This window comes from Polypterus senegalus, chromosome 4, assembly GCF_016835505.1.
Source record: "Polypterus senegalus isolate Bchr_013 chromosome 4, ASM1683550v1, whole genome shotgun sequence".
NCBI classification, from domain to species: domain Eukaryota; kingdom Metazoa; phylum Chordata; class Cladistia; order Polypteriformes; family Polypteridae; genus Polypterus; species Polypterus senegalus.
Genome location: NC_053157.1, coordinates 163287075 through 163313508, shown reverse-complemented (window position 1 = coordinate 163313508; position 26434 = coordinate 163287075). Strand labels below are relative to the sequence as shown.

The 26434-nt window shown below is 37.0% G+C and overlaps 1 protein-coding gene across 1 annotated transcript in view; it reads left to right on the top strand.

Annotated features, from left to right (window-relative positions):
- Positions 1–26434, top strand: part of dhx15 (DEAH (Asp-Glu-Ala-His) box helicase 15) — a 57791-nt gene that overhangs the window by 6882 nt on the left and 24475 nt on the right. Inside the window, exons 2-5 of the mRNA XM_039751587.1 lie at positions 9881–10229; positions 19435–19628; positions 20893–21052; positions 22430–22648. Of these exons, the coding sequence (XP_039607521.1) occupies positions 9881–10229; positions 19435–19628; positions 20893–21052; positions 22430–22648 (922 nt within the window). The remainder of the gene's footprint in view (positions 1–9880; positions 10230–19434; positions 19629–20892; positions 21053–22429; positions 22649–26434) is intronic.

The window sequence follows — 26434 nt, the reverse complement described above, 5'->3', positions numbered from 1 at the left end:
TTATTTTGCGAATGAAACTGTGGTGGGGGGATGGAATAGCAGGCTGCTTACTGCTTATCGACACGCATACAGGACAAAAGACACTGACGGAGATTTGCGAACGGATTTAAGGTGTCCGGATTTACAAGTTTTCTCGTAGGCTCTGGTAATTCTAGTGTTAAAGGACCTCCCAAGTCCTTACACTGTTTACTAAGTAAAGCAAGATATTTTAAATTATATAATTGTTTTATTAGAAAAATGTATATTCATTATTAATGAATTTGTGTCAAGTTTTAATTATGCCCTTACCACTTTTAAAAACAATGTCTACAGTGATTCATTAGAAAATAAAAAAATAAATAAATAAATGGAATAACAGACTCACTTGCGCTTCCTTATCTTATTTTTTGATTTAATGTGATTTTATAGTGAATCTTTATTTTTTCATGATTGTTGATACATTCTATTAAAATATCTTTATAACTTGTTTTTCAAGAATTTTCTTAGATGTTCATCAACACTGTGACTGCCTGCCTACTTAGCACAGTGGGAATAATCGACTCGCTTGTGTCTGGTCATAACTTTTTAAATTTTAAGTCTATGCACCTCAAAAAAATGTCTGGCTTCTGCACACACTCCAGACCTCTAGTTCACAGAGCCAATACAGCATTTCAGAGAGTGGAAAAATGAAGAGCTGAGCATACAGTCTCTCAAAAGTACTTTTTATGAAAATATTGAAATGCTGGTATTATACCATTTTAAAAATTGTTTTTCTGTGCTTTTTCAGTACTGGTAAACAGTGCAACTCTAGTGTAGAGCTAGTAAATATCTAGTGTAAAGTTGAAATATTTAAAAAGGGGATAATACAGTTATTGTACTTCTGATATGTGTATTTCAAGAAAGCTCTTGAGGAGCCCTATAGCCCATTGTGTTGCCCAACATGCTTTGTAAGGAAGGGAAGTTTGCTTTGTTGTGAACCAAGGAAAATAGACTAGAATATATTAAAGAATTATTTACACATTTGAAAACCTTTTATTCTAATAAGTATAGTTTTTGACAGAGCTATGAATTAAAGCTGATTAAGAGTGAAAAAGTGGAATACCATGAAAGAGGTGGGAATATGCATGTTCAGCATTAGCACTGGAGAGGTTGATTATAAGCTGGTTGCCTCATTACACCTCCAACCACCTCTGCCATTCCATCATAGGCTGTATATAGTCTGATGTTAGCTGTGCAGCAGAAATACAGTTGCAGGTGAGTTTCTGGATGGAGTAATGGGGTGGGCAGTCTGTTGCTGCAATAAAGAGAGAGCTATATATATCATCGTGTCTTTTGGAGCAAATCCCATTTGTTTCTTTTGGTGTTGGATTAAAACTGGACAACAATCAACAGCCAGATGATCACATCATGTTTTTCAGTCACACATTTGTTGCATGCTTTATAACAGGCTTAATGTATGATGCACGAGGTGTGTGTTTGAGGTTTTTTTTTTTCATGATTCTATAAGCAGTTACATGATTACTGTATAAATCCATGGAAATCTGCTTTGGTCTAAAATTCAGGATAATAATCATGGCTTTGATAGTAAGTTTTATTAGGGTACTCATTTTAAGCCTGTTTTATACTTCCTTAACATTTGAAAATCGCATAAAGATAGCATGTTTATAACCTTTCGTAGTTGTTTCATGGCCACTGGCAGTAGAGAGTGTTGTAGTGGAGAACTCTTGTAGCTCTTTCACAGTACAGGGGGAAAAAAGAAATTCTTTAAGGAATTTGCCCCAGTGTCCCTTTTAAAGCACTGATTACATTTGAAAGTAACAGTCTTCAGAGCTGGCAGGACTCGTCATGTTAAAATGACACTTGGAACACTTTTTAAAAATTTATGTTCTTCTGTGAGATTGGTTATAAGCAGAGCACAATAATTCGAGCACATCTTGTAAAAACATTTGTAAAATTTAATAAATAGTGAAACACATTTACATAAATGAACGAAAACACAAATTTACACTAACTGTATTTAATTTCAAATGGGTAATTAGTAGGAAAACTGGGAATTTTTGATATAAATATAGTTTCATTCTGTAACACATCCTGTAAAAATGATAATTTTAGTCAGATTTTAATGTAATGTTTGATCTCTTTCACCACTGCAAAGTTTCAGTGTTTAGATCAAATGCAAAATACATGGTTTATTTTGACTTATTGCAAACAGCATTGATGTTTACAAGCTGTACATCGTATAGTAGGGCTGCAATGATTAGTCGACATAATCGACAATGTCGACTACAACAAATCATTGACACAGTTTTTTATTGTCGACGCGTTATAAACCGAACCTTCAATAGAGGCTCCAGTCACAAAGAACCACATTGGTTTTTGTAACTGCAATCCACTACATGAACGTCTGGGGACAGTATCGTTTGTTATTGTTTGTCAAGACTGCACACAGTCCTAAAAAACGCAAGCATCCTGGAGCTGTGATGCTGCCGTCTCAAGGAAAGTTTTAGCGAGTAAAGATAGTGTCGCGTGTTTAACGTTGATGTTTGTACTGTAATGTGTATATCAAGGTTTTGACAGTGATGGTTAACCCTTAAACTGACACATACTTGAGGGATGCCATTCTTTTTAGCTGCACTTTTTAAGTAAACGTCACAATTTGCAAAGAAAATTTGAAATTTTAATGGAACACTTTTTTTTTTTCATGCAAAGAGCATCACAATTACTGCAACACTGATCATTTTACACACTGCAAATGAACTGCAAAAACTATAAAAAAAAGCTACTGCAACAATCTATTATGTTCAAGGTGCAACTGAAGCCAGTGATGAAATTAAGTTCAACTGCGCTTGAACTGGCTGCACGCAAACACACAGAGGTAAGCGCTGATGCTTGCAGGCTTGTCTAGTGCAGCAGCTGAATCCTAGACACAGTGGTACTACAGTTCTGCCGTGCCCAGCAGTGGTTGTGAGGTGGCCGCTAAACGAATATACGGCACTGGCCAATCAGCTCAGTCGTGCTGGCAAATTGCTCTGTGAAGCAAATATAGCTGGTTGCAGGGTTCAATGAATGTACGTTGCTGAATATACACGCCCTCTGCATGCTGGCAAATTGCACTGAGACACGACTTTAGCCGGTTGCAACATTCATTGAATTTACATCGCCGAATATATTCAGCACTGGCATTCTGGCAAATTGCACTGACAAACAACTTTAGCTGGTTGCAGAGTTAAATGAATGTATGTTGCCGAATGTATGTCACCACATATACTCGGCTTCGGCGTGCTTCCAAATTGAACTGGAAACTGACTCTAGCCGGTTGTGGCATTCAACGAATGTACTTTTCCGAATGCACCCGGCTCCGGCGTGCTGGCAAATTGCATTGGGTTCCAGCAGTTTAAGGGTTAAGTGAATGAAATTTCAGTTGTTTGCTAACGTGTTTGTAGCTATTGTAAATGAGTGAATAGGAGTAGCTGAGCCATCCTAGTTTTTGTTTTTTTTTTTTTTTTTTTTTTCTTTTTCCTTTTTCCGTATAATTGAGTTCATATGAATAGTAAACCATCTCTAACATTAGGTAATTTGTGTTTTGGAGTATATCAGTAATTAGCTTGTTACATATTTTTGTCTTGTCATTTTTTTTTTTTATTTTGGCATAATATAGTACATGATAAACTACAACACTTTTCCTTCAGAGTGTGATGATTCAAACATCTTTGTCTGCAAAATCATTCTTGTGTATTCCTGCTACCTCTACTCCCTCTGAGTGTCTTCTCAGCAGCTGGGAACATTGTCTGCAAGAACAGAGCCAGCCTCGCACCAGCACATGTCAAAATGCTCAGGTTCCTGCATTGCAATCAGGAATATATGAACTGAATCTTTTATAAACTGTACATTATTGTTATTTTATTTGAATTGAAGCTTTATTTAAAGTTTTGGATTTTAAGACACCAGGGCTGTGGAGTCGGTAGATAAATGCTCCGACTCCTCAGTTTCTAAATCTTCCGACTCCTCTGTATGTATATACTATGCTAATGTATTTTCTACATCCATTGAAGGAAAGGAAGGCAACATACATGTCATTTCACCACAGAACTACTGGCTAGGAAGCCAACACTCTACTATAATGCCAGATTAAAGACAAACACAATTGATTGGCGGCCACAGATTGTGGGTGTCCACATGGACGGGCAGATCCAGCTTGCCGAAAATCTTGACCACCGCCCCCATCCAAAGTAATGTGATGCCTCTGTCTGCTGCAGTGGCTGTCTCCTCTGTCAGCCAGCCGGAAGTTTAGTGCATTGTGTCACTCACCGGCCAGCTGATCAGCAGAACGAGCCTCTGCTGGAGACAGGTAGAGATCTGTGTTCGGCGGCCTTCGCCCCTTCACTAGCGCATAGCGAAGGGGAGCCGACGGAGCTGAGAACACACCAGATGATTTTTCAGGCGTTTGACGCGTGATGACTCGTTGACCGGCTGAAAAATCGGCTGTGCATCTGTAAATGTATGGGGGGCTTTAGGCTAGGTTCACAGTTCCCTGTAACAGTGGAACACGACACAATGGAAAGCGGTGCCGCACCTTACCTGTGCATTACATCCCATATAGTGACGCATACAGTCAATGAAAAGCATGCTTCATGGTTACTTGACATGTTCGTTTTGTGGTAACATTATGCACTGCATGCATTGGGCTTTATTCTTACAGCAGAGAAGTAGTTCATTATGACTGTTTGTGAATTGGGACATTTCAACTTACTTTTTTAATTCCCATTTATATTCAGTAGGAGTCGGAGTCGGTTAACTTTTTGCCGACTCCGACTCCAGGTACCCAAAATTGTCTCCGACTCCGACTCCACAGCCCTGTAAGACACACCAGTAGCCATTATTAGTTGTTAAATGCACTTTATTTGTTTAAAGACTATGTGCAGTTCAGTTTGTATTGTTTAATGTATTTCTTTTTTATTGTGATGGTCACACTAATATAAAACATCTGATTATTTTCAAATTCATATGTTTCACTGGTTGTTTTAATTTGATTAATTTTAATCGTGTTAATGCTATACATCAGGGTGACATTCACAAGTGGACAGACGTGAGCAGATGAGGAAAGACATGCACTGGAGCCTAGAACTGGATGTGCAACCACAGGTCACAGGCATCAAAATAGTCAGGCGTGAAATAATCATGACAAAAAAAAAAAATTGAACGATTAATCGACTACCAAAATAATCATTAGTTGCAGCCCTATTGTAGAGTGGTGAATGTAATAAACTGAACGTTTTGAGCATGGTGCAGAAAGGAACAAGTGAAAAGAAGTTATGTAAATATCTATGTATGTTGTTCACAACCTTTTTGTTCTGTCTATGGGGACACTTTTACAGAACTCTGTAAGGATTTACACTTAATGTCGATCCCGATTTGTGTTGTACCCAGAGTTTGAAGTGGGTCAGTATAATGTACTGACACTTCTCAGTTTCTGGTTTGCGAACCAGAGTGTAGCAGCATGTGACCTTCAAGGGGAACCCCAGTTCTCCACAAAATTGCATCTTTTTCACCGCTGAGGGCTATCTATTCTAAACCCCATTCTTTGAAAGATATTTAAGCGTAACAACTCCACACTACCTTCTTCAAATTTATTTTTCTTATACTGCATTACGATAAGTAAGGAGAAGCTGACAGATTAAGGAGTACACCATGTATCAAAGGACACAACCTGCTAAGCACATCTTCTTTGAGCTTTGCCAAATTTGTCCCACCACTTAACTTTTAGTAACTGCCTTCATTTGCATAAAGTGGGAGCCCTGTTTCTCTGTGCGATTAGTCTTAAATTCTAATGAATTCTAGTTATGGGTGAGTGCCATAGGAATACAATAGGGTAATGTTGTAGAAGTTGCTAAAACCAGCCACAGTAATGAAACCATTAATGTTATTACTTCACATGATATTGTCTAATACTTAGGATTCAATGCACACCACCTTTTTAAAATAATTGATGACCCACAAGCAGCACTGGCAAACCACCCTGTTGGTGAAGTGAGCGTGATTGGTGGGCCATTTTGGTGAAACAAGCTCACTTAGAAATAGAGAAGCATATCTTGCTGATTGCTTTGATTTCCCACTTTGATCCAGTTGCAAACCAATGACAGCAACATGGTTTGGAACTCAATGGTTAAGAAGCAATGGCTTAGGCAACCCACTTTAATATTTGATGGGTGCCGATGTCCCACCGGCATCGCAACAGTGATTGGGGAAACACTGCCTTATGCTGACCCTGCATGCAGATGCTGTGACTTAAACATCAGTTTGTGCTACTCGGTGCCGACAGTTAACGTATATCTACTGGTGACCCATGCCAGACCCACAGAGCATCAGTTACAATGTCCTGTTCACTTTCTAAATGAAATATGACCAGTTTGACATATGACCAAATGGAGCTATAATTTGGAACATGACTATAGATATCTATATCTGTGTATGTCTGTCTATATAGGTAGTGTGTAAGTATGTCGATGTTTTCTTTTTGAATAATATGTAGTGCCTCATCAAAATACATAATCCAAAATAGGCCATATTTTTTTTGCTTTCTTTTTCTATAATAGTCTGTCCAATTCTCTGCTTTGACAGTTGGTCCTGCTCAACCCAACCTGAAATTAGTAATTGAACAGTTAGAAGGAATGTTTGGTTTTCCAATTCCCAGCCTGTGGAGATCATGTGTACTTTTATTTATTAAAAAGTAATAGGATTACTTGAACCATTATTAATTTATGTCTAAAGCACATCCCACATCTTGGAAAGGTACTGTAGTTCTGTAGCTTTGTGATGTGAATTGTTTCTTCTTTATAATTGTTTTCCATGACTTGGCTAATAACACAGAAAATATAATGATGGATTTCCCATCATAATTCTTTTATTTATGCAATTTCCATCTAAGAATATATTTTCACTTGGAATGTAGCATGTTGCAAACTGTCCACATTAAAGAAAAGAGTTTTAGGAATAGTAAAACATCAGAGTACAGTACTTAAGATTCAGTCACACGCAGAGCATATCAACTGATAGGCAGTATTAGTGTTTTAGATAGATAGATAGATAGATTAACATGATTCTATTAAAGTACAGCTAGAAAGGCATTTGTGAATGCAAGCTTGACTGTGCCTACCTGTTTTTTCAAAATTTTCTGTAAGTAGTGGTATGATGGAATGTGGAATTAGCTAATGAATGGCTTTGCCCTCTGTTGAGTGTTGTCACTGTGCACACCCTCTCTGTGGTAGCCATAAACCACTGATCAGGACTGCTTTTCTTTCTGTTGCTATTGATGACGTACACTCACCTAAAGGATTATTAGGAACACCATACTAATACGGTGTTTGACCCCCTTTCGCCTTCAGAACTGCTTTAATTCTATGTGGCATTGATTCAACAAGGTGCTGAAAGCATTCTTTAGAAATGTTGGCCCATATTGATAGGATAGCATCTTGCAGTTGATGGAGATTTGTGGGATGCACATCCTGGGCACGAAGTTCCCGTTCCACCACTTCCCAAAGATGCTCTATTGGGTTGAGATCTGGTGACTGTGGGGGCTATTTTAGTACAGTGAACTCATTGTCATGTTCAAGAAACCAATTTGAAATGATTCGAGCTTTGTGACATGGTGCATTATCCTGCTGGAAGTAACCATCAGAGGATGGGTACATAGTGGTCATGAAGCGATGGACATGGTCCGATACAATGCTCAGGTAGCCCGTGGCATTTAAACGCTGCCCAATTGGCACTAAGGGGCCTAAAGTGTGCCAAGAAAACATCCCCCACACCATTACACCACCACCACCACCAGCCTGCACAGTGGTAACCAGGCATGATGGATCCAAGTTCTCAATGTGTTTACGCCATATTCTGACTCTACCATTTGAATGTCTCAACAGAAATCGAGACTCATCAGACCAGGCAACATTTTTCCACTCTTCAACTGTCCAATTTTGGTGAGCTTGTGCAAATTGTAGCCTCTTTGTCCTATTTGTAGTGGAGATGAGTGGTACCTGGTGGGGTCTTCTGCTGTTGTAGCCCATCCACCTCAAGGTTGTGCGTGTTGTGGCTTCACAAATGCTTTGCTGCATACCTCGGTTGTAACGAGTGGTTATTTCAGTCAAAGTTGCTCTCCTATCTGCTTGAATCAGTCGGCCCATTCTCCTCTGACCTCTAGCATCAACAAGGCATTTTTGCCCACAGGACTGCTGCATACTGGATGTTTTTCCCTTTTCACACCATTCTTTGTAAACCCTAGAAATGGTTGTGCGTGAAAATCCCAGTAACAGCAGATTGTGAAATACTCAGACTGGCCCGTCTGGCACCAACAACCATGCCACGCTCAAAATTGCTTAAATCACCTTTCTTTCCCATTCTGACATTCAGTTTGGAGTTCAGGAGATTGTCTTGACCAGGACCACACCCCTAAATGCATTGAAGCAACTGCCATGTGATTGGTTGATTAGATAATTGCATTAATTAGAAATTGAACAGGTGTTCCTAATAATCCTTTAGGTGAGTGTGTGTTGCTGCAGTCCAGACTGGTAAGTGGAGAATTTGTTTTTGGTGCTTAGATTGAATAAAATGCATTGCCGTGTTCGACACAAACATCACTAAGCTCATCATTCTTGTTAGCTTTTTTTTTTTCTTTGTCCATAAGGATTAGTCATACCCTTTCTATTTTTTAAGCCCATCATTAATTCCTTTTTTTATTATAACTGCTTAATCCAGTGTTTTTTTTTTTTTTTTTTTTCTTTTTCATCTACCTTTAGCTTCAAAGTTTAAGGCAGTAGTCACACTGCATGCCCTTGAACTAGAAAGTCAGAACAGGAAGTTTCTACTCTGAACGCCCCGCACAAGTAACTTTTCCTACTCTGAAAGTCAGTAGTGCCACACCACCCCTTACCTCAAAATCCAGGATGGCTTCACCATGCATCAACAAAAGTGAAAGCTGTAGTATTAATACAGTTTATTAGCTCTTCTATTTTTGTCTCATTAAATCGGTCATGCACAGTACTCTCCCACTTATGTTTGTGGGCATACTTGCTTTAGTGTGTGGATGTGCAAAGTAATGTGTTGTTCAGCAGTTCTCTCTATTCTAAAAGTGCAACACAGGTTTTCTTGGAGGCATCTGTATTGGTTTCACTGGCCATGAGATCAGCTCTGGTGTGAGGTCGTTTTCAGCTCTGACTTATAAGTTAAATGGAAGGCTGCAACAGCTCTGGGCAGAACACCATTGTGTGTGTGTGTGTTTTTTTTTTTTTATGTGATGATATTTAGTTAAACTATTTTATTACAGTATTTGTGCCTATTTTGCATCTTCATTCGTCTATATCTAAAAGGCATGTATTTTTATTTTAAATATGTCTTATGAATGGTGTCTTGTTGTTGAACAAGACTTTTAGTTGATATAACTATATAGGAATAAACAGGATATTAATCATGGGTTTGCTCTTGTTAATTTAAAAGGAAAGTGTTAAGCTTGTCTTGATGATATTATGAATATTTTATTCTATTCAGTTTGGTTTTAGTTGGGAACTTGGCAGTTTTATGTTACCTTGATATTGTGGCTAAAGAGATTAATTCTGACTGAAACCATATTCTTCATATGAAAAAAACGTGCATAAAACAGTTGTGTGGTCATAATGAAACTGGAAAAATAGGCTTGACTTTCTTTTTATTCAATCAATGGCTGTTTTAATATTCATTTTTTCACTTTAATGTACCAGGGACATTGCCAATCGAAATTCTTGTTCATACCTGCAAGTGGAAGGAGTTGTATTCATTCGTTCTCCAGCCCCCCAGCAGAAATGAAAGTTGCTGGTTATTTTTATCCGTTTTGTAGAGGGATTGGTTTATAATTAAATTTTATTTATTTTTGCAGAAAAGATAGAGATCGTGACAGAGAAAAAGATGATCGTCCAAAGGACAGAGAAAGAGACAGAGATCGTGACAGAGATCGTGATCGAGACAGAGAAAAGGACTTAAAACCATCTGGTATTTCATTGAATCCTGTCATGGCAGGACCTGGAATACCACCTTTAAGACAAGCGGCAGTTAATCAACAAATCAATCCATTTACTAATTTGCCTCATACTCCCAGGTACTACGAGATCCTCAAAAAGCGGCTTCAGTTACCCGTGTGGGAGTACAAAGAAAGGTTTAATGAAATTCTTACAAAACATCAGAGCTTTGTTCTGGTTGGTGAAACTGGCTCTGGCAAAACAACACAGGTGGGTGCAAGTGGGATCTTGTCTGTTTATATTGCTTCTTCTCTACTGGATTTGAATTTCAGTGTTTCTCATATGCAAATGTAGCCATACAAAATGCTCAGCAATCCCTTATACGACGTTATTTCTTATGATAGTTATTTTTACATGCTTGGATAGCGAAAATAAATTAAAAGTGATGCTTATGATGATCTCATAACTATAATGATTTAAATTATAATATCTAAATGATTTCTTTATACAGCACTACTTGAAGCAGTTTTATATACCTGTAATCTATAACATTTGTTCACAATTGCATGGATTGTCTTGTTACTTGTTCAGATTAAGGCATACAGGCATCCTGATATAATTGTGGGATGTGGTGGCTTATACTTTTGGAGGTCGGGGTTCTTTCGTAGTACAATGCACTAATGGTTAACAGTTTTGGTTTTAATAAAAGTATGGAATTAAGCATTAAAATATAAATAACAGCACTGAGTTTTTTCTCTTTCTCTGTTTGTATCAGTGTCTTAAGTCACGCCAATCTTCAGCCATGTTTGCACTATTAACATGGATTTTTGGGGCCCTCATCACAATTAGATAATTCTTGAACACACAAAAAATTCAGGAGACCAGTCTGAGTCAATTCAGCCTTCTTCAAGTTATCAGAAAACAGCTGCTAGCACTGTTTTTTCCCCCCTCACATACAGTGCTCTTAATAAGTTTGCATTCTGTGTTATTTTCTTGTCTGAATGCAGACAGTGAACTGTCAAGAAAACTCTACTCTATAGAAACATTTTCATTTTTCAATTAGAATTCTACAACACCATTTAACATCTAGTAAATAAATGTAGTCATTTACTATGAATTGCTTTATTTCTGTATTAAATAAATGGCTTGAAACTGAATAATCAAAGGTAAAGATTTAATGATGCAGCTGTTTCTCCATCTCCACATTGGTTTCTTGTGTATCGTAGTGTCATTCTTGCCTCATTCAGCTGTCTACTCCCTTACTCTGTGAGAACACTTGTCGAGTATTAAATATAGTGCTTCCCATAGTTCAGGGTCTTGCCATCTAATTTGGACCATGAATTTGAGAATCACTATTGCAGAAGAACCATTCTATGTAGTTTTTAGAGTGTTTTGTAGTTGAGCTCTACACCTCTTTAACTGTTGTCACAAAAGCTAGATGTTCTGCTGTGTTTGTAATTACATGGGGTTCAGGCTTTTATTAAATAAGGCAGTGAATTTTTTTTTTTGTTCTTTATTTTGCCTTATACAATTTCTTGTATTAGGAATTTGTTAGTTTTCGTATACCCCTTGGGGTCAGAGCACAGGGTCAGCCATTGTACAGTGTCCCTGGAGCAATTGAAGGTTAAGGGCCTTGTTCAAGGGCTCAGCAGAGTAGGATCTATTTTGGCAGTGACGGGGATTCGAACTGACAACCTTTGGGATGCCAGCGCAGATCCTTAGCCTGTAAGCTAAGACTGTATATTGCTTTTTACACTCTGTAAAAATGTTTTAGCTCTCAGAGGTTAATGAAGATAAATGTACTTGTCATAAAGTCCTAACTTGTTTGAAAACACCATGGAGGGTACATTGTAAATTCAAACACTGAGTATCCCATTGTCTGCTACACCATAGATAAAATAACCTTGACAATGTATATCTCAAATAACCACAGCTGAATGAGTTGAGACATTCAGTAACAGCAGCAAATTAAATCAGGTAATTAACCTAATCGTGCAATCCAGTTGAGATAAGAATAGTGAAGCACAATTTTTTTTAAATTGCTTACCAGATTTTTACACAAGACAAAAAATTGTCTTCAAACATTTAAATTGATCAACAATTTTTTTTTTTTCGTCCAGTATTTAAATATTACGTTTTGAGAATCTCTGATGTATCATACTTATAAAGTTTACCCTGAATTTGCAAGGTAGGCCAATTTTTTCTTTGGGACCATTGAAATTTTACATGAGTGGTCCACCTTTCTAAAAGGTAATTGAACTGTAAATTTGGCTTGCTGCTTCAATGCCACTATCTGAAATAATTTGAACAAATTGGGAGCACCATGTGAATTTACTGTCGTCGTCCCCCCCACAAAATATGTAATTTTTTTTTATATATGATAAATTGACAATGTAGTATAGAACAAACTAACTTATTCACCACCTTTCTTTTTTTGGTGGGCATGTGTAATTTTTAAATATAGTGCCAGAGAGTAGCAAAGTGTTGCATGCTAATTAGCAAATGCAAGTAAAAATGTCACTGTTCCCCGTTCTTGCTTTTACAGCCCTTGTTTATTTTGTGAATCCTGTATTTCACTTTTAACAACCTGTTTTCGTAACTTTATCTGTATCTTTTTTTAAGGTAAGGAATATTTCTTTGTTGCAGTCTTGTAAATTTATGTGAACTGTTTTGCCCATTGTAAGCATGGGTGGGCTTTGTGCCAAGTTCAGCTGTAATAGGGTCTCCACAGGCATTCTTGATTGGATAAAGCACTTTGAGATTGATTTACTTTGTGTATGTATGTACTGTTTGTATGTATGAATGTATGTATGCATGCATGCCATGTCACATTATGCGACTTTTCCAGCAATTTTCAGGCGTAGCTATTGTTTACAGAATCTTACTGAATCGGAGGCAGTTGAAGGAATGCTGCTGTGAAACCTAATCTAACATACCCAACAACCACTACAGTTAGTCTGCAGTTTGCTCTGATAAAATCAAACATGATTGATTGTGTCTGTAGTCATAGGGATGGGCTTTCTGTGCCTGAGAACAAATAACCAATGAACCAATGAATAACCAACTTCATCCAGAAGTACAATGCATTTAATTTAATAATGAGGGATAACTAGTGTTTTGGACCTCACAGCCAGAACAGAAGCTCTTCTGCGCCTGAGATTGTAGTTGACCTCCGTGTTGCAGTTAGCTTTTTGTAAAGTGCTGGCTCCGTTAAGCAGCAAGCAGTTGGTTATCAGAAAAAGGGGCAAGCACGAATGTTCTAGAATGTTGGCACTTAGTCAGTAAAAGTGACATGGGCTATAATTTTCAGTTGTGTAAGTTGACGTGGTTCGACAGAGAGAATAGCAACTCCATTTGGTAAATCTGACATACACCTTGACTAGAAGTTGCCAAATATGACATGGACTTTAAGGAGTTGATGCAGAGGAGAGATGGATTGTGTACTCTCACAGTTCGTATTGGTGGGATGTGGTTGTGAATTCTAGGTGGGTTCCTTTCAGTTTAGGGATGCCACAAGCCATTATTTTGTAAATGGCCAATTTAACTATTTTATTGATTCATCTATTCATCCAGTGACTACTTTTGTTCTAAATGGAGTAATATGAATGTGTGCTGTATTTAAGTATTTATGGAGTAATTATAGAATAGAATATGAAGACATTAGGATATTAAAAATGACTCAAATTAGTCCAACAAGAAGACCAGCAAGATGACAAATTTAAATGAAAAAGACCTAAAAGAGAACACATTTTTAAATAATAATTAACTTATAGACATAACTTGATGTTAGCTGTACAACTTTAAACAAGACCAAATCATTTTTGTGCTCTTTTAGACCTCAGTGTTGCAGTGGATCCACTCCTAAGAATCATTAAAGTAATTTTTTAAATCTGAATTCGAGTTGTTTTTAGTGGATATCATGAGTATAGCTGCTAAGCATTTTGGCATAAACAGTCTTAATGTTTTTAAAGTATATATTTTAGGAGAAGGACCACTCTTTTAAAGAGAAGACTGAGGTAACACCAATATTCTATACTTTTCCTGTTGCAGAACACTAAATGATTATAAGTTAAAGTTCTCAAAGTTAATTTTTGCACTGGTGGTTATGGTACATCATTATGCTTTGTTTTGAAGGGGCATTGACTACATAAGTTTTTTTTAATATTCCAGTTGGTTATAGCCGTCATCGCATTTAAATGTTTATTAGTTTTAGAAAAATGGTATTTAGCAGGGCTGACAAACTAATGGATGTATGTGTGTATTTTAAATTCTTGGGTTTTGGCCTCTTATTAGGCTGCTTTAAAAAAAAAAAGTCTTAATTAGTTGATTACCACATACTGTATGTGTGCAAATTTATTTTTTATTTTCTACCAGGGCTGAATATTTTTCCAAAAACTAACCTTTGTTTCAAAAAGAACACAAAGCAATGGTTTAACGTATCAAATCAACAAAAATATTTACTTTTGACAAATGTCACTGTCTTGCATGTTGTATGAGCCTGAATTACTATATGATTTCACATACATGTTACACAGCAAAGTCATGCAAAGTATGATATCGCTCAGAACAGCCAATTGCATGCATTGCCACATTGCACTGTTTACAATGTGTGTTTTACTGGTGCTTCCTTTTCAATTGTCTGTCTGCTTCATTTTCTCACGTATATTGTTAGTGTGTACTGTAGAGAGACAAGTCACCTGCTTGACATCGTACCATACCACTGCCACCTTGTTTTCTACCTGCATGAAAACCGTATTGTCACCTCTTTTCAACTTCAGCCTGTCTGGCTTCAACTGTGAAGGCATGTGTCTCCTGTTGACCCTCACTGTGCCACAAGCTCCAATTCCCCTGCTCGGTAGCTCCATGAACAATTCTGGTCATGTATGAAAATTGTCCATGTACACAACATGACCCAAATGTTCATAGACCTGAAGCAGCTCCAGCACAACCTGACTTGTCATGGGACAGTTCACTCATTGAAAGAAATACTTTCCTGTATATGTAATTACTGTCAGGCAGAAACCAGTGTTTGCTTCTGCCAGTACAAAATCCTTTATGCCATACTTTGTGGGCTTGTCTGGCATATGTTGGCGGAAAAAAAGCATCCCTTGTATTTTATCATGGATTCATGCACAGACAAATCACGGCCAGGCTAATAAAATTGTTTATATGTTGGTTCCACAATGTCAAGCAGGGGCTGAACTTTATACATGGGGTTATAGCCTGGCTCATCCCTTGGGATTTGCTTTTGGTTATCACAAAAGTGAATAAAACTTTGCAGCAGCACGTACCTATCACGCAGCATAACCTGTCCAAAGCCACCAGGGGACAAAGAACATTTGGACCAATGCTCCCTGAAGTTATATCACCAGTCTAGGCACATCTGTATTTGTAGTGCCACAACACCCTTCATCTCATCTTTTGTTATGGGTTTCCACTTTGAAAAATGAGAATATGGTGCAAGCGCAGCCTGTGATTCAAAAAATTGCTCTGCCTACCTGTTTGTCTCGTCTGACAGTAGCTGAAAAGCAGCATCAGGAGAGAACAGCCTGAAGTAGTCCAGCAACTGGGTAATCCAACAGCCTACGCTGTCTTGTGAAGTCCGGTAGCCAGTTTGGCTCACACGGATCAATGTCTGGGTATTACTCCCACATGAACCTTGCCGTAGGTGCATCAGCTGTGCGAATGCTCTCGGCTGGCATCCGATCAGCATCGGCTGGTGTCCGATCAGCTGATGGCAGTTCCTCACTCTCTTGCTCGATCTCCTGATCACTGTTAAAATCAGATTCTGAAAAATCAAGAGTTCAACTTAGCGATAATGTGCAAAACATGGTCTGCTGAGTATTTTCTTTTCTGTACTCGCTTCGCTCCCTCATGAGATGTCGATGTCATCTTGCCTTTGTTTACATTTCGTAACTCATGCACATGCAAGGATTAGATGTAGAGTCAATGAGTCTAATATTCCTCCAAGCAGAGAGGACATGCCTGTGACGTAACAGTGAGTTTTGTCGCCATTAACAGCTGATTGTCGCCCTCCACCCCTGGATGTCGACTTTTGTTGGCATGCTCCCTCAACCCCTCCTGTTGACAAAAATTGACATCTGCCCTAAAAGAGTTAATAATTTGTTCAGAAATCTTGTACAAAAGATTCTGTGCAAGGAACATATGAATTCATTTGGAATGTTTTTTCTCCTAAACAATAATTACTCTGTTTTAGAAATAGGAGAAAAAGTGAAAAAGTTTGAGAAAACCTTGATAAAACCTTGGATAAATTGCATGTTGCTCTTCCATGGTGATACGTTGCTGCATTATGAAGGCAGCTAGACAATGATCAGCCTGTCTTTTCTGACTTAAGAGAGCACATGAAAAGAGCCCAGAACTGTTTGTTTAAGACATGCTTATTTCTGTATCTTTTTAACCTTTAAACTATTTTTCTGTGCTGTATACTCTGCATATTTGGCAATCTAACCTGTTTCTTTCACACATCATTTCATTTAGCTTCTTGATACGTAAAATTTCTCAGTGATGATTTATAACATCTGCTATGTTTGACTTCTACCTGTTGGACTGTCAACATTCCACGTTGTTATTCTTGCAGTCTTGGTTTCAGCTTTTTTCTTTGGCTGCATTTGTCTTCCAGTGTCGATAGAATCCTTTTCACACCTGTCGGGGTTTCGGGATTCACGTCACTTGCAGGAGGGGACACCCTAGCATTATCTTAATCTCAGTTGTTTTTTGGGGTTATATTTTTCTCCTAGGCAGGTTATAGTCTCTGACAGAAGAATTTAATATCCTTGTAGATACTGTTGACCTCTTGAGGAGTTCATTCTCTTGTTGCTGGCATTTCTTCCACCAGTGATCCAACTTCACTATGCAAGAATATACTGATACTCAGTTCCCATCCTCTCCTCCAACCTCCTTCATGCTTAGGTCCAGCTTTGGCAAAGTCATTCTTATGAAACTGATTAAAGACCCATAAGGGTCACATGAGCAAGATGTTGCACTACTATGGTTAATGGTACAAAAGGCAGAAAGATGGTAAAAGTAAATCTCTCTGTTATAAAAAAGAAGTCCTGTCCTGGAAAGCAAAAGCAAGGCTACAATACGTGATCGTCTTGGAAGACATTTAAAAGACCCGCAAGACCAAAGAGACTTGCTACGGTGTGTCTTGTGGGGACTGTAAACACGACACATTTAGAACATGAGATTCTTGCAAGACATGCCCTACTTACAATCTATCAAATAGGACAACGGGGCAGCAAAACATTTAGTCTTGTGAAGGATTTGAGCACATACAGATCTAGGGTCTCAGCGCATATAAAGTGTATAAGGACATACATTATAAATGAAACATCGAATAAGCGAAGAAGAAATCAGCATGGAGAAAAGAGACTCAAGCGTTGGAAAGGAAAAAAAAATCTAGGTGCAAATTCAGAAAATAAGGCAAGTAATTATCAGCCTGTAACAAGTGGAAATTAAACAAAGCATGTCCAATCTGGCTCAGAATTAAAAGACAAAGTAGAATTTCATAAAGACGTTCAAACGTTGGCCCTATACACATGCAGAACAGATTATGAAAGCAGAGCACTCGAAAGGCTAAAAAAAAAAAAAGCATGCGCGATTCTAATGTGGAGAAAGTTAAAGAATATGAAAGTAGGAAAATTAGAAAGTATAAAAAAAGATTGCAGTAGCGCAAACAAACGAAAATGAATACTCGAAAAAGGGAAGATAATCACCACGGACCAGGAGTCATTGGACAAAAAAGCAGGACAAAGCGAGGTCAGAAATAAAAGACAGAGTAGAAAACAAAGTGAAAAGTCATTAAGAGGGTAAAAAAACAAAAGGGCCAAACACCAGCAGAGCAGGTTAGAGATAATTCAGGATATGTTTCTCTGTTAGAAATTTCAGCACAGACAAAACGATCTACATCATCAGCAGTTAATTGTTTTTGCAAAGTAACCAATAAATGCACGTGAGGTAAAACACGGTTTTGAAATTCTCTGAATTAAACTTCAAAGCCTTACAATATTTACATACTTCTGACATGTCACCTATGTCCATATATTCGATCTCTATTCGCCTTTTCATTATTTCTCCGAGTAATAATTTGTTTTTTTGCGCTAATGTGAAGTTTAGACACTTTCGTTTTTTTGCTGCTTTCATATTCTGTATCTTGCTCTGCATGTGTTTCGCGCCTACATTTTATTGGGGTTTTTTGAATTCCAGGTTTCATTCTCTCTAACCTGACAAAGTCATTAAACACATGTCTCACTGACCTCATTTAAAGATTCAGCATATTTGGACTTGAAAGATTCCAAATATTGTTTTTACAGAAGTTCTGAAATAAAAGTGAAACTAATGAAATAGCAACAATTCAAAGAAAAAAAATCTTAAAAGTGTGTCCGGAAAACCAAACATGGGGGTTGGAGAGCGAAGCGAGCAGGGGGCCAAGCCCCCTAGTATTTCTAAAGTGTTTTAGAAAATGTTTTCCCCTAATCTCCTTTGTACATTGGACCTGCTAAATGAGCTTATTTCAAAACATACACAAGTGTAAAATGTGTCCAGTAGTTATCTGATGCCAGTTTTACTTTGAATTGATCTTTAACCATATATCATTCTCTGTATAGTATCTTTGCTTGATTCCTTGATTGTACTAATGAAATACTTCACCTTGTTTTTTTGGCTAATTTAGTCTGACTTAGCAGCACATTTGTGGTGGCTTCTAGGGGTTGGGAGGGGTATAGGAGTGCAGTTCAACCATGTTTCAATTAAACTGTCCAACCAGCAGTTATTTTGATCATTTCTAAGTCTGTTCATGCAAATCTCTTAAAATAAACATTAGTGTGACACTCCATGACATGGGTTGTTTTGAAAAATGGCATGTGCAAATTTCAAAAACTGCTAACCTGTGAGTAGAGATGGCGCTGCAAATATGGGCTGAGACAGTGCAGCTGATGGGGGTGTAGTTTTGTAATTGCAATTGAAAATTCAGCGTAGCTACTCCTCATTTGTGCCTGGAATTAATTTAGTCAAACCCTGCATTGCCTAGGATAAGTAGAGTGGGTGTATGAAAAGAGAGAAGTTGGATTTGAAGATGAGTGTTTGCTATGTCTACAGTGAACACCGTTCCAGAGACAATAGAACTTTTGTTATGATGTGATGAATCGTTAAAACTGTGATAAGATCGTGGAGGCAGATGATATGACAGAACCAGATTCTGCTCTGTGGATACCAATCAGATCAAGACCTACCTTGTTTCTTTTCTTACTTGCCACTTTTCCATCCTTGGCTATAAATTATTAGGGAGTCAAAAGGACAGCTAGGACAATTTGGTTGCCAGGATGGTGACCCCTGGCAATTAGTTGTATAAAAATTATTACAATCAGTCAAATTAGCATAATTGCAAATGTTATCTATTAATTTGAAAGTGGCAATTTTTAGTTAAACTTTAATAATTAAGTGGTGTTTTTAATAGATTCCCCAGTGGTGTGTGGATATGGTGCGAGCCCTACCTGGCCCCAAACGTGGTGTGGCTTGCACCCAGCCAAGAAGAGTGGCAGCCATGAGTGTAGCTCAGAGAGTTGCAGATGAAATGGATGTCATGCTTGGTCAAGAAGTTGGATATTCAATTAGATTTGAAGATTGCAGCAGTTCAAAGACTATTCTCAAGTAAGTATTGTCAGATTACTCAGTTTTTACATTTGATGGCTTCTATCCTTTTTTGTTTAGGGCTGGCTAAAATAGTTGGAAAACTTTAAAGGAAAAAAAAAGCTAAAGAATGGTGAGTCGATATACATTTATTGGTTGCCTGAGTGACTTAAAACATATCTTTAGAAAAAGCCACACTTTTTTGTAAACCTTTGTTTTCAGGCCTTGAGTTGCTAAATGTCTTGCTTCTTTCAATGAAATTAATTTGCATTTAAATCCATGTATTTGGTACATGTCAAATTTAAACAAGGAAGAATTTATTGTATACTAGCTGTATAAGGCCATGCTGTAAAAAGCCCAGGCTCCAAGAAATCATGGATTCTGGTACTTCAATCAATCAATCACATTGGTTGTGTATTAGCGGCTTCTTATCAGTTTTGCCGATGAGCTCGCCTCCATTCTCTATCAGCAACTAAGTGAGTTTTTCTCTCCAGAGGTTTCGTTTTGCCAATGTGCTCGCCTCGCTTGTGTATCATTGGTGGCGGTTTCACTTTGGCGACAAAGTCACTTTCTTTGCAATTCATGCTGTAGCCCTGCATTTCTGGGCTGGACAGACAGACAGACACTGTTCCACGCATAGATGTTTATATGTAAGATAAAGTAACCCTGTATGTAGTGCCTACACACTTACATGGTTTTTCATAACTAATTCCCACAAGTTAAAAATTTAAGACAAAATTAACATATTTACAAATACTGCAATTTATAAAATGCTCCCTAAAATCAATACTAAAAATGTTTGTTCTTGGTTTGATTCATGTGTTTGCATCCTTGGATAGTACCAGCATTCAACAATGACAACCATGGCAGAATGTTAAATACATGTAGGAGAGAAAGAAAAAAAAAAAAACAGGCCACTTGATTATTGAGACTTGAACATGTGTAAGCAATATTCATTTGGAGTTAGCCTTTATAAATCTATATTGACACACCATTAAACCTCCAACTATGGTTTTATCTCTTAAAGTTTTTTTTTTTAAATTAGCAATTCAAATGTTTAAATCTCTGATGTACAAGTATTAAAATATTGTGCACATTTTCTGCCTAATCATATTATACATATATGTATATTTTTTGGTAATGAAAACCTTAAAACACCAACAATGGACGGACTGCTGAATGAACAATTCTAATATAAAAAGATGATATTTAATTCCAGTTCATGTCTGTTGCAACCGAAGAATTCTCTTCACTTTGTCTTCTTAACCCTCTTCCCATAAAACAGGTATATGACTGATGGAATGTTGCTTCGAGAAGCAATGAATGATCCTCTCCTGGAGCGTTATGGCGTCATTATTCTTGATGAAGCCCATGAGCGAACACTAGCCACAGATATTTTAATGGGAGTTTTAAAAGAAGTTGTTCGTCAAAGATCAGATCTCAAGGTAATTTTAATAAGTGTTATACTTGTGCAGTTTCTGTCTTGTTGTCTTTTGTCTTGATTTAAGATGTGCAAATAGGAATTTAACCTTATTCTGCACACAAGAAAATGATTATAAACCTTTACTTAGACAAATGCTTAGATTTGATTTGGGTACTTTTGTTCTTGGCATGAAATTGATAGTATTTGATTTCTTTGGTTGGTTATTTTTGTCTTAACAGAAAATTTCCATTATTTGCCAACATTGAATTAGTTTACCCTGGTTAAATTTTTTTGTTGACCAAAAAAAATCTAGAGACAAAATCTACCTGAAGATATTTAGTAACACCTATTTTACATTGCCCTTCAGGTCTATTGCTCTCATTAAAATGTATATTTGCTTTGTACTTGTAAATTTCAACAGTTACCTTATTATTTTGCATGCCTAATTTTAGTGAGTCAGCAGCACACTCCTTTCAACCTGATCACCTATTGGGACCTACCCAACTACTCACTTTGACTAGTCTTTGACTTGCTCTGATAAAATCATACAGGTTTAATTTTGTCTTTAGCTGTACTGGCAGCCTTGTATGTACTTGACAGCTGGCAACCAATGAATGCTCATCCAGAAATACAATGCAGAGAATGTAGCGATGAATGTTTTAAACCTCAAACTGAAGAAACATTTGTCCCTCTCATGTCTTATGTTTTACTTACTAAAATTGAATGGAAAAAGAAAAGAGGACCAAGACTGTGGCTTTGCTTGCCTAATCTGTAAACCCTTTGTATAGCACTGGCTTACTCAAGCAGCATATTATTGGCTATCACAAAGAAGGGTTGAGCACGACTGTTGAAAAGTTGTCACTCAGTCGGAAAATGTAACATGGGCACATTGTCTGATAACGCGATTGGCAACTGTGGTCAGCAAATCGGACATGCCTTTTGATAGACTGGTGCCATGACCATGGCTGTTTCATTCCTCCACCCCCACCAATGCTATTGGATTTGGATAAGTGGGTCTAAGGATATGACATTGTTACAAAGGAAAAAAAATGAGTATACATTGTTTTTCTCATGTTTAGCTGTTTAAATTAGCGCGAGCAGGAGTATGTGATATTTTCTGATTTAGATCTATACTATGCAAAAGGGCTTAAGCAAAATGTTCAGTTTACCATACATTAAGAATTACAGCTTTTTCGGAAGAAAGTTAGAAATGCTTGAATTGCATTTCAATTTATTTTTTTTTTTGCCATTTCAATATCATAATTAAAAAGTGGTGCTTAATGTAAAGTGTGATCCTTACAAGGCTGTGACTGCAGAATGTCCTTTTTAAACTTTTTATTATAGAAATTAACTTTTATATTGCTTGTTTTATATGTGGAGGTTTTTTTTTTTTTGGTAGGTCATTGTTATGAGTGCTACTTTAGATGCTGGGAAATTCCAGGTTTACTTTGATAACTGTCCACTATTAACCATTCCTGGTCGCACACATCCAGTGGAAATTTTCTATACTCCTGAACCAGAGAGAGATTACCTGGAAGCAGCTATCCGAACAGTAATACAGATCCATATGTGTGAGGAGGAAGAAGGTGATGTTCTTCTGTTTCTTACTGGACAAGAGGTAACTTTTTTCCCCTGTTCTTTTAGCTTATTTAATTGCTATATGGTTTTTATTACTTGTTCAGGCATCGCTGAGTTATTCGTTTTTTGAGAGCTGGCTACACATACCTTGTTTTTAGGGTTTTCAGTCTTACAAATGAGATGTTGGTTTTTCACCAACTGTTTAAATTACTATTTTAAGTACTTCTTGGCTGAATTCAACAATAAGAGTATATGTGTACCTGTGGCTTTTGTAAATGAGCTAGATTAGTTGGTGTTAAACCTACCTAAAATATTATTGCATTTGATTTCTACCATTTAGTGCACGGTTTATTTTATCAAAGATATACAAATAATCATTCAGTGAACAGTTCACATTAATTAATGAGCCTCTTAATATGTGATAATTGTAATGCGTAAAGTTACTTAAAGGTTTTTAGTGTTGAATGAGGCAGTATGTTCTTAATCACTTGAGCTATATTTTTAATTGTAAGCTTCAGTGTGCTTTGGGTGTGTGTGTGTGTGTTATGAAAATTCTTTAATTTAGGCTTGGACTATAGTACTTTCAAAGTCACTTTTATGGCCTTGATATGATAATAGAATACAATGTATTAAAATTGTCCTGGCAATTTTAGATTGTACCTTGCGCTTGACTTCCCTAGAACATTCCCTTCTAAAGTCAATGCCAAGTAATTTATCTGCCTATCCACATGATACAACATTAAGGACATGCATTTGCTGAACTGAACATTTGGTGGTGCTATGGCACAGGCTTTTCATTTTTAAACACAGAAGTATATTAAATGTAGTTTTCTACTTCAGGACAATTATATTGATATTGTAATTGGCGATCTTGTATGAAAAGAATCAGGTCTGTTTGGTCTGTGCTCATTAGAAAACAGAATTCAATTATTTGAGCATATGTTTAAACTATGCATTCGTGATGTAATTTCAGTAGTCTTTATAATCTTGTTTTTTGGAATGGTTTAAGCAGTTTTTTGCAACTGCTTTGTATATATAAGTCATGATTAATTTAGGTGACCTTGTTTAAGTAATTAAACTTAAATCCTAATCCCCAGCCTGTTTTAAAGTGTAAGACCATTTCCTTCGAAAATGCTTTTCATAGTTATTTCAAAGAAAGGGATGCTGTTGCTCATTATACTACTTTTTTGTGTGTGCTGCCTTTCTATTAACTGTAAAGATTTCTAAATTGCTGAATTAAATATAGTATCCTGTGGTTTATAGTAAAGACTAATGTTTCTCTTTTTACAACTTCATATGGAAAAGTATCCCCTTGCTAGACCGGCTTCAGTGTTTGGTTTCTCTAAAGGTCCAGAAATTTCTTTTTCAGCACTGGCTAGTGTTAGCAGAAGTTTATTTTGAAGGTCTCATCTTGCTGACTGTGTTCAGTCTCTTTTAAATGACTCTGCAGAAAAAATGTTTCAATTTAAAAAAAATGTCATTAAGGAAATGTTTTTGAGTTACTCTTAACTAGATTGCATTTGAATGCTGGTAAAAAAAAAAAATAAAAAGTTGTGTTGGGATGATAGCTCTGATTTGTCAAAAACAAATTAGTTTGGATCTGAATTTCAATACGTGCTTATTAAATTCCATGAATGTAGTTTTGGTGCCAGTGCTGGTGGTGATTTTCTGACAGGCATGGAAAATATTAAAAAAAAAAAAAAAGCATTCTGGCAATTGACTGAGAGCATCACATGTCTGCATAAGATGAGTGATAGTTACTCCCCTGTAGACAGTTTATGAATGAGTTAATTTAGGTATCAGGCTGGTGGTTATTAGTTAGCTATAATACTGATGCTAGCTATTATACATTACATTAGCAAACCAAACCAGAAACTGTTATGGGTGGTTTAAAAGTGTTTTCTGCTGACCACCTGTGGTCCTCATTTGTTAATCAAGTGAACTACAAGATGACTGTCTTCCTATCAGGCCAGACAACGGATGTGTCACTCAGTTGTACATATTTGAGTATTTATTTGTAAAAGTCTGCCCAAGATCTACACCACTAAATGAACTTAGTTGGATGAAAACAGGTCCATAACTACCCCATGAATCACACTGCACTTTTATTGATGTTGTTAAGTGTAGTATCTTGTTATCTATGTGAGCAAGTTGCTATGATTCACAGTCTCCTTTGCAGCAATTTACACACAGGCACAATGGTTTTCAGATTCTGTATTTCTTTTAGTAAACTGTGCACTACTATGATATGGGTACTGTGTTTGTATGATACACTTTAATAACAAACAAGTCCTATTCCTTCTGATTTTATTACTGTTTACTTTTTCTGATTTCCAGTTGTATTTCGCACATTTGACACTTCTTCAAACTCTGTTCCTCTCCAGTCCAATCTTTATTAATAACTACCCAGGTCTCCTTTAAATTCACCTTGATGTCAGACTGGAAAGCCCACCTTTTGGATTACAATCCTTTAATTTAGACATGCATCACTTCTGATATTCGTGCTATCACTCTACCCAGCTTTTGTACTACCTTCATGGCTGAAGGATTAGTATAGGTGCTTGGATGAAATTGAGGCCTTTGAAATCTAAATCCAGCAACATTTTATTAGAATTTTAGTTGTAACATGGAATTCCACTAACCAATGTTAGCTGTAAGTGGTCTGCTTTATCTTCGTCTTCAGCAAATTTATTGTTGATATGAAACACTTCAAGTACCCCACACTTGCAGTTCCATTAAAAATTACATATTTTACTGGTATTTTGAAGTTAAAAAAAAAAAAATGCATCTCTGACTGGAACCATACTAAAAACAATTACAGTTTAATGAAAATGATTGTGTACAATTTTGATTTATTTGGAGACCTGAAGTTGCATTTGCAGAAGTTTGGGCATCTTACTGAGTTGGTACTTTTTATTAACCACACCTTTTGGCAAAAATCATCGCCTGCAAGTATTTTGGTAGGCAGTTATGAATCTTTGAATTTTTTTCCCCCTTATTCTTCCTTGTGGATTGCTTCCAGCTGTGAGATAATTTAGGGCTGTCTTAGGTGCACAGCACTTTTAAAGTCTTCTCATGGATTTTCAGGAGTGATCAAGGCTGGGTACTGTAAGGTCCATTTCAAAATTTTGAAGTGTGTTTTAGATTGTTGGCTTCTTGTACCAGGCATTCTAGTTTCCGTTTCCTGATTATTGAGATTCTCCTCAAAGATTTATTGATAGTTATTGGAATCAATTTCTTGAATGCACATAATCTTAGCTTGTTCCACTAGCTTCCACATAACTGGAAGGATTCCCAAGCTTTTGCAAATGCCACATTTATGGTTTATGTATTTATTTTCCAGCTCACTAAATGAATTGTAACTGTAGCTGTAAAATAAAAGCGCAATTGTTGTGTTAGATTTGTAGCTTTTGTGAAAGTATTTCTTGGATACTTCAGGCTTCATACATTATATAGTTTATGCCTACATTTTGTCATCTACTAGTAGAATATTAAAAACGTTTCTGTTTTAACAATGTGTTTACACAGATTACTGTAGAAACGGAACAGACATGAAATGCGTGTGTTCCAAACGACAATCTATTATTTCCAGTCTAAAACTCCACTTCACTCCCAGAAAATCAATCACGGCATGAGCTGGGAGAAGTTTGTGCACGTTCTAAGTCGGTGGGGGGATGGAATCGCCGGCTGCTTGCAGCCTGATTTTTTTATCAGCACATTTAGATGACAAAAGACGCTGGCGGAGAGCTATGAATGATTTTAAGAAGCGATTTAAGGTGGGACAGATTTACGAGTTTTTTCGTAGGCTCTGGTAATTCCAGTGTTA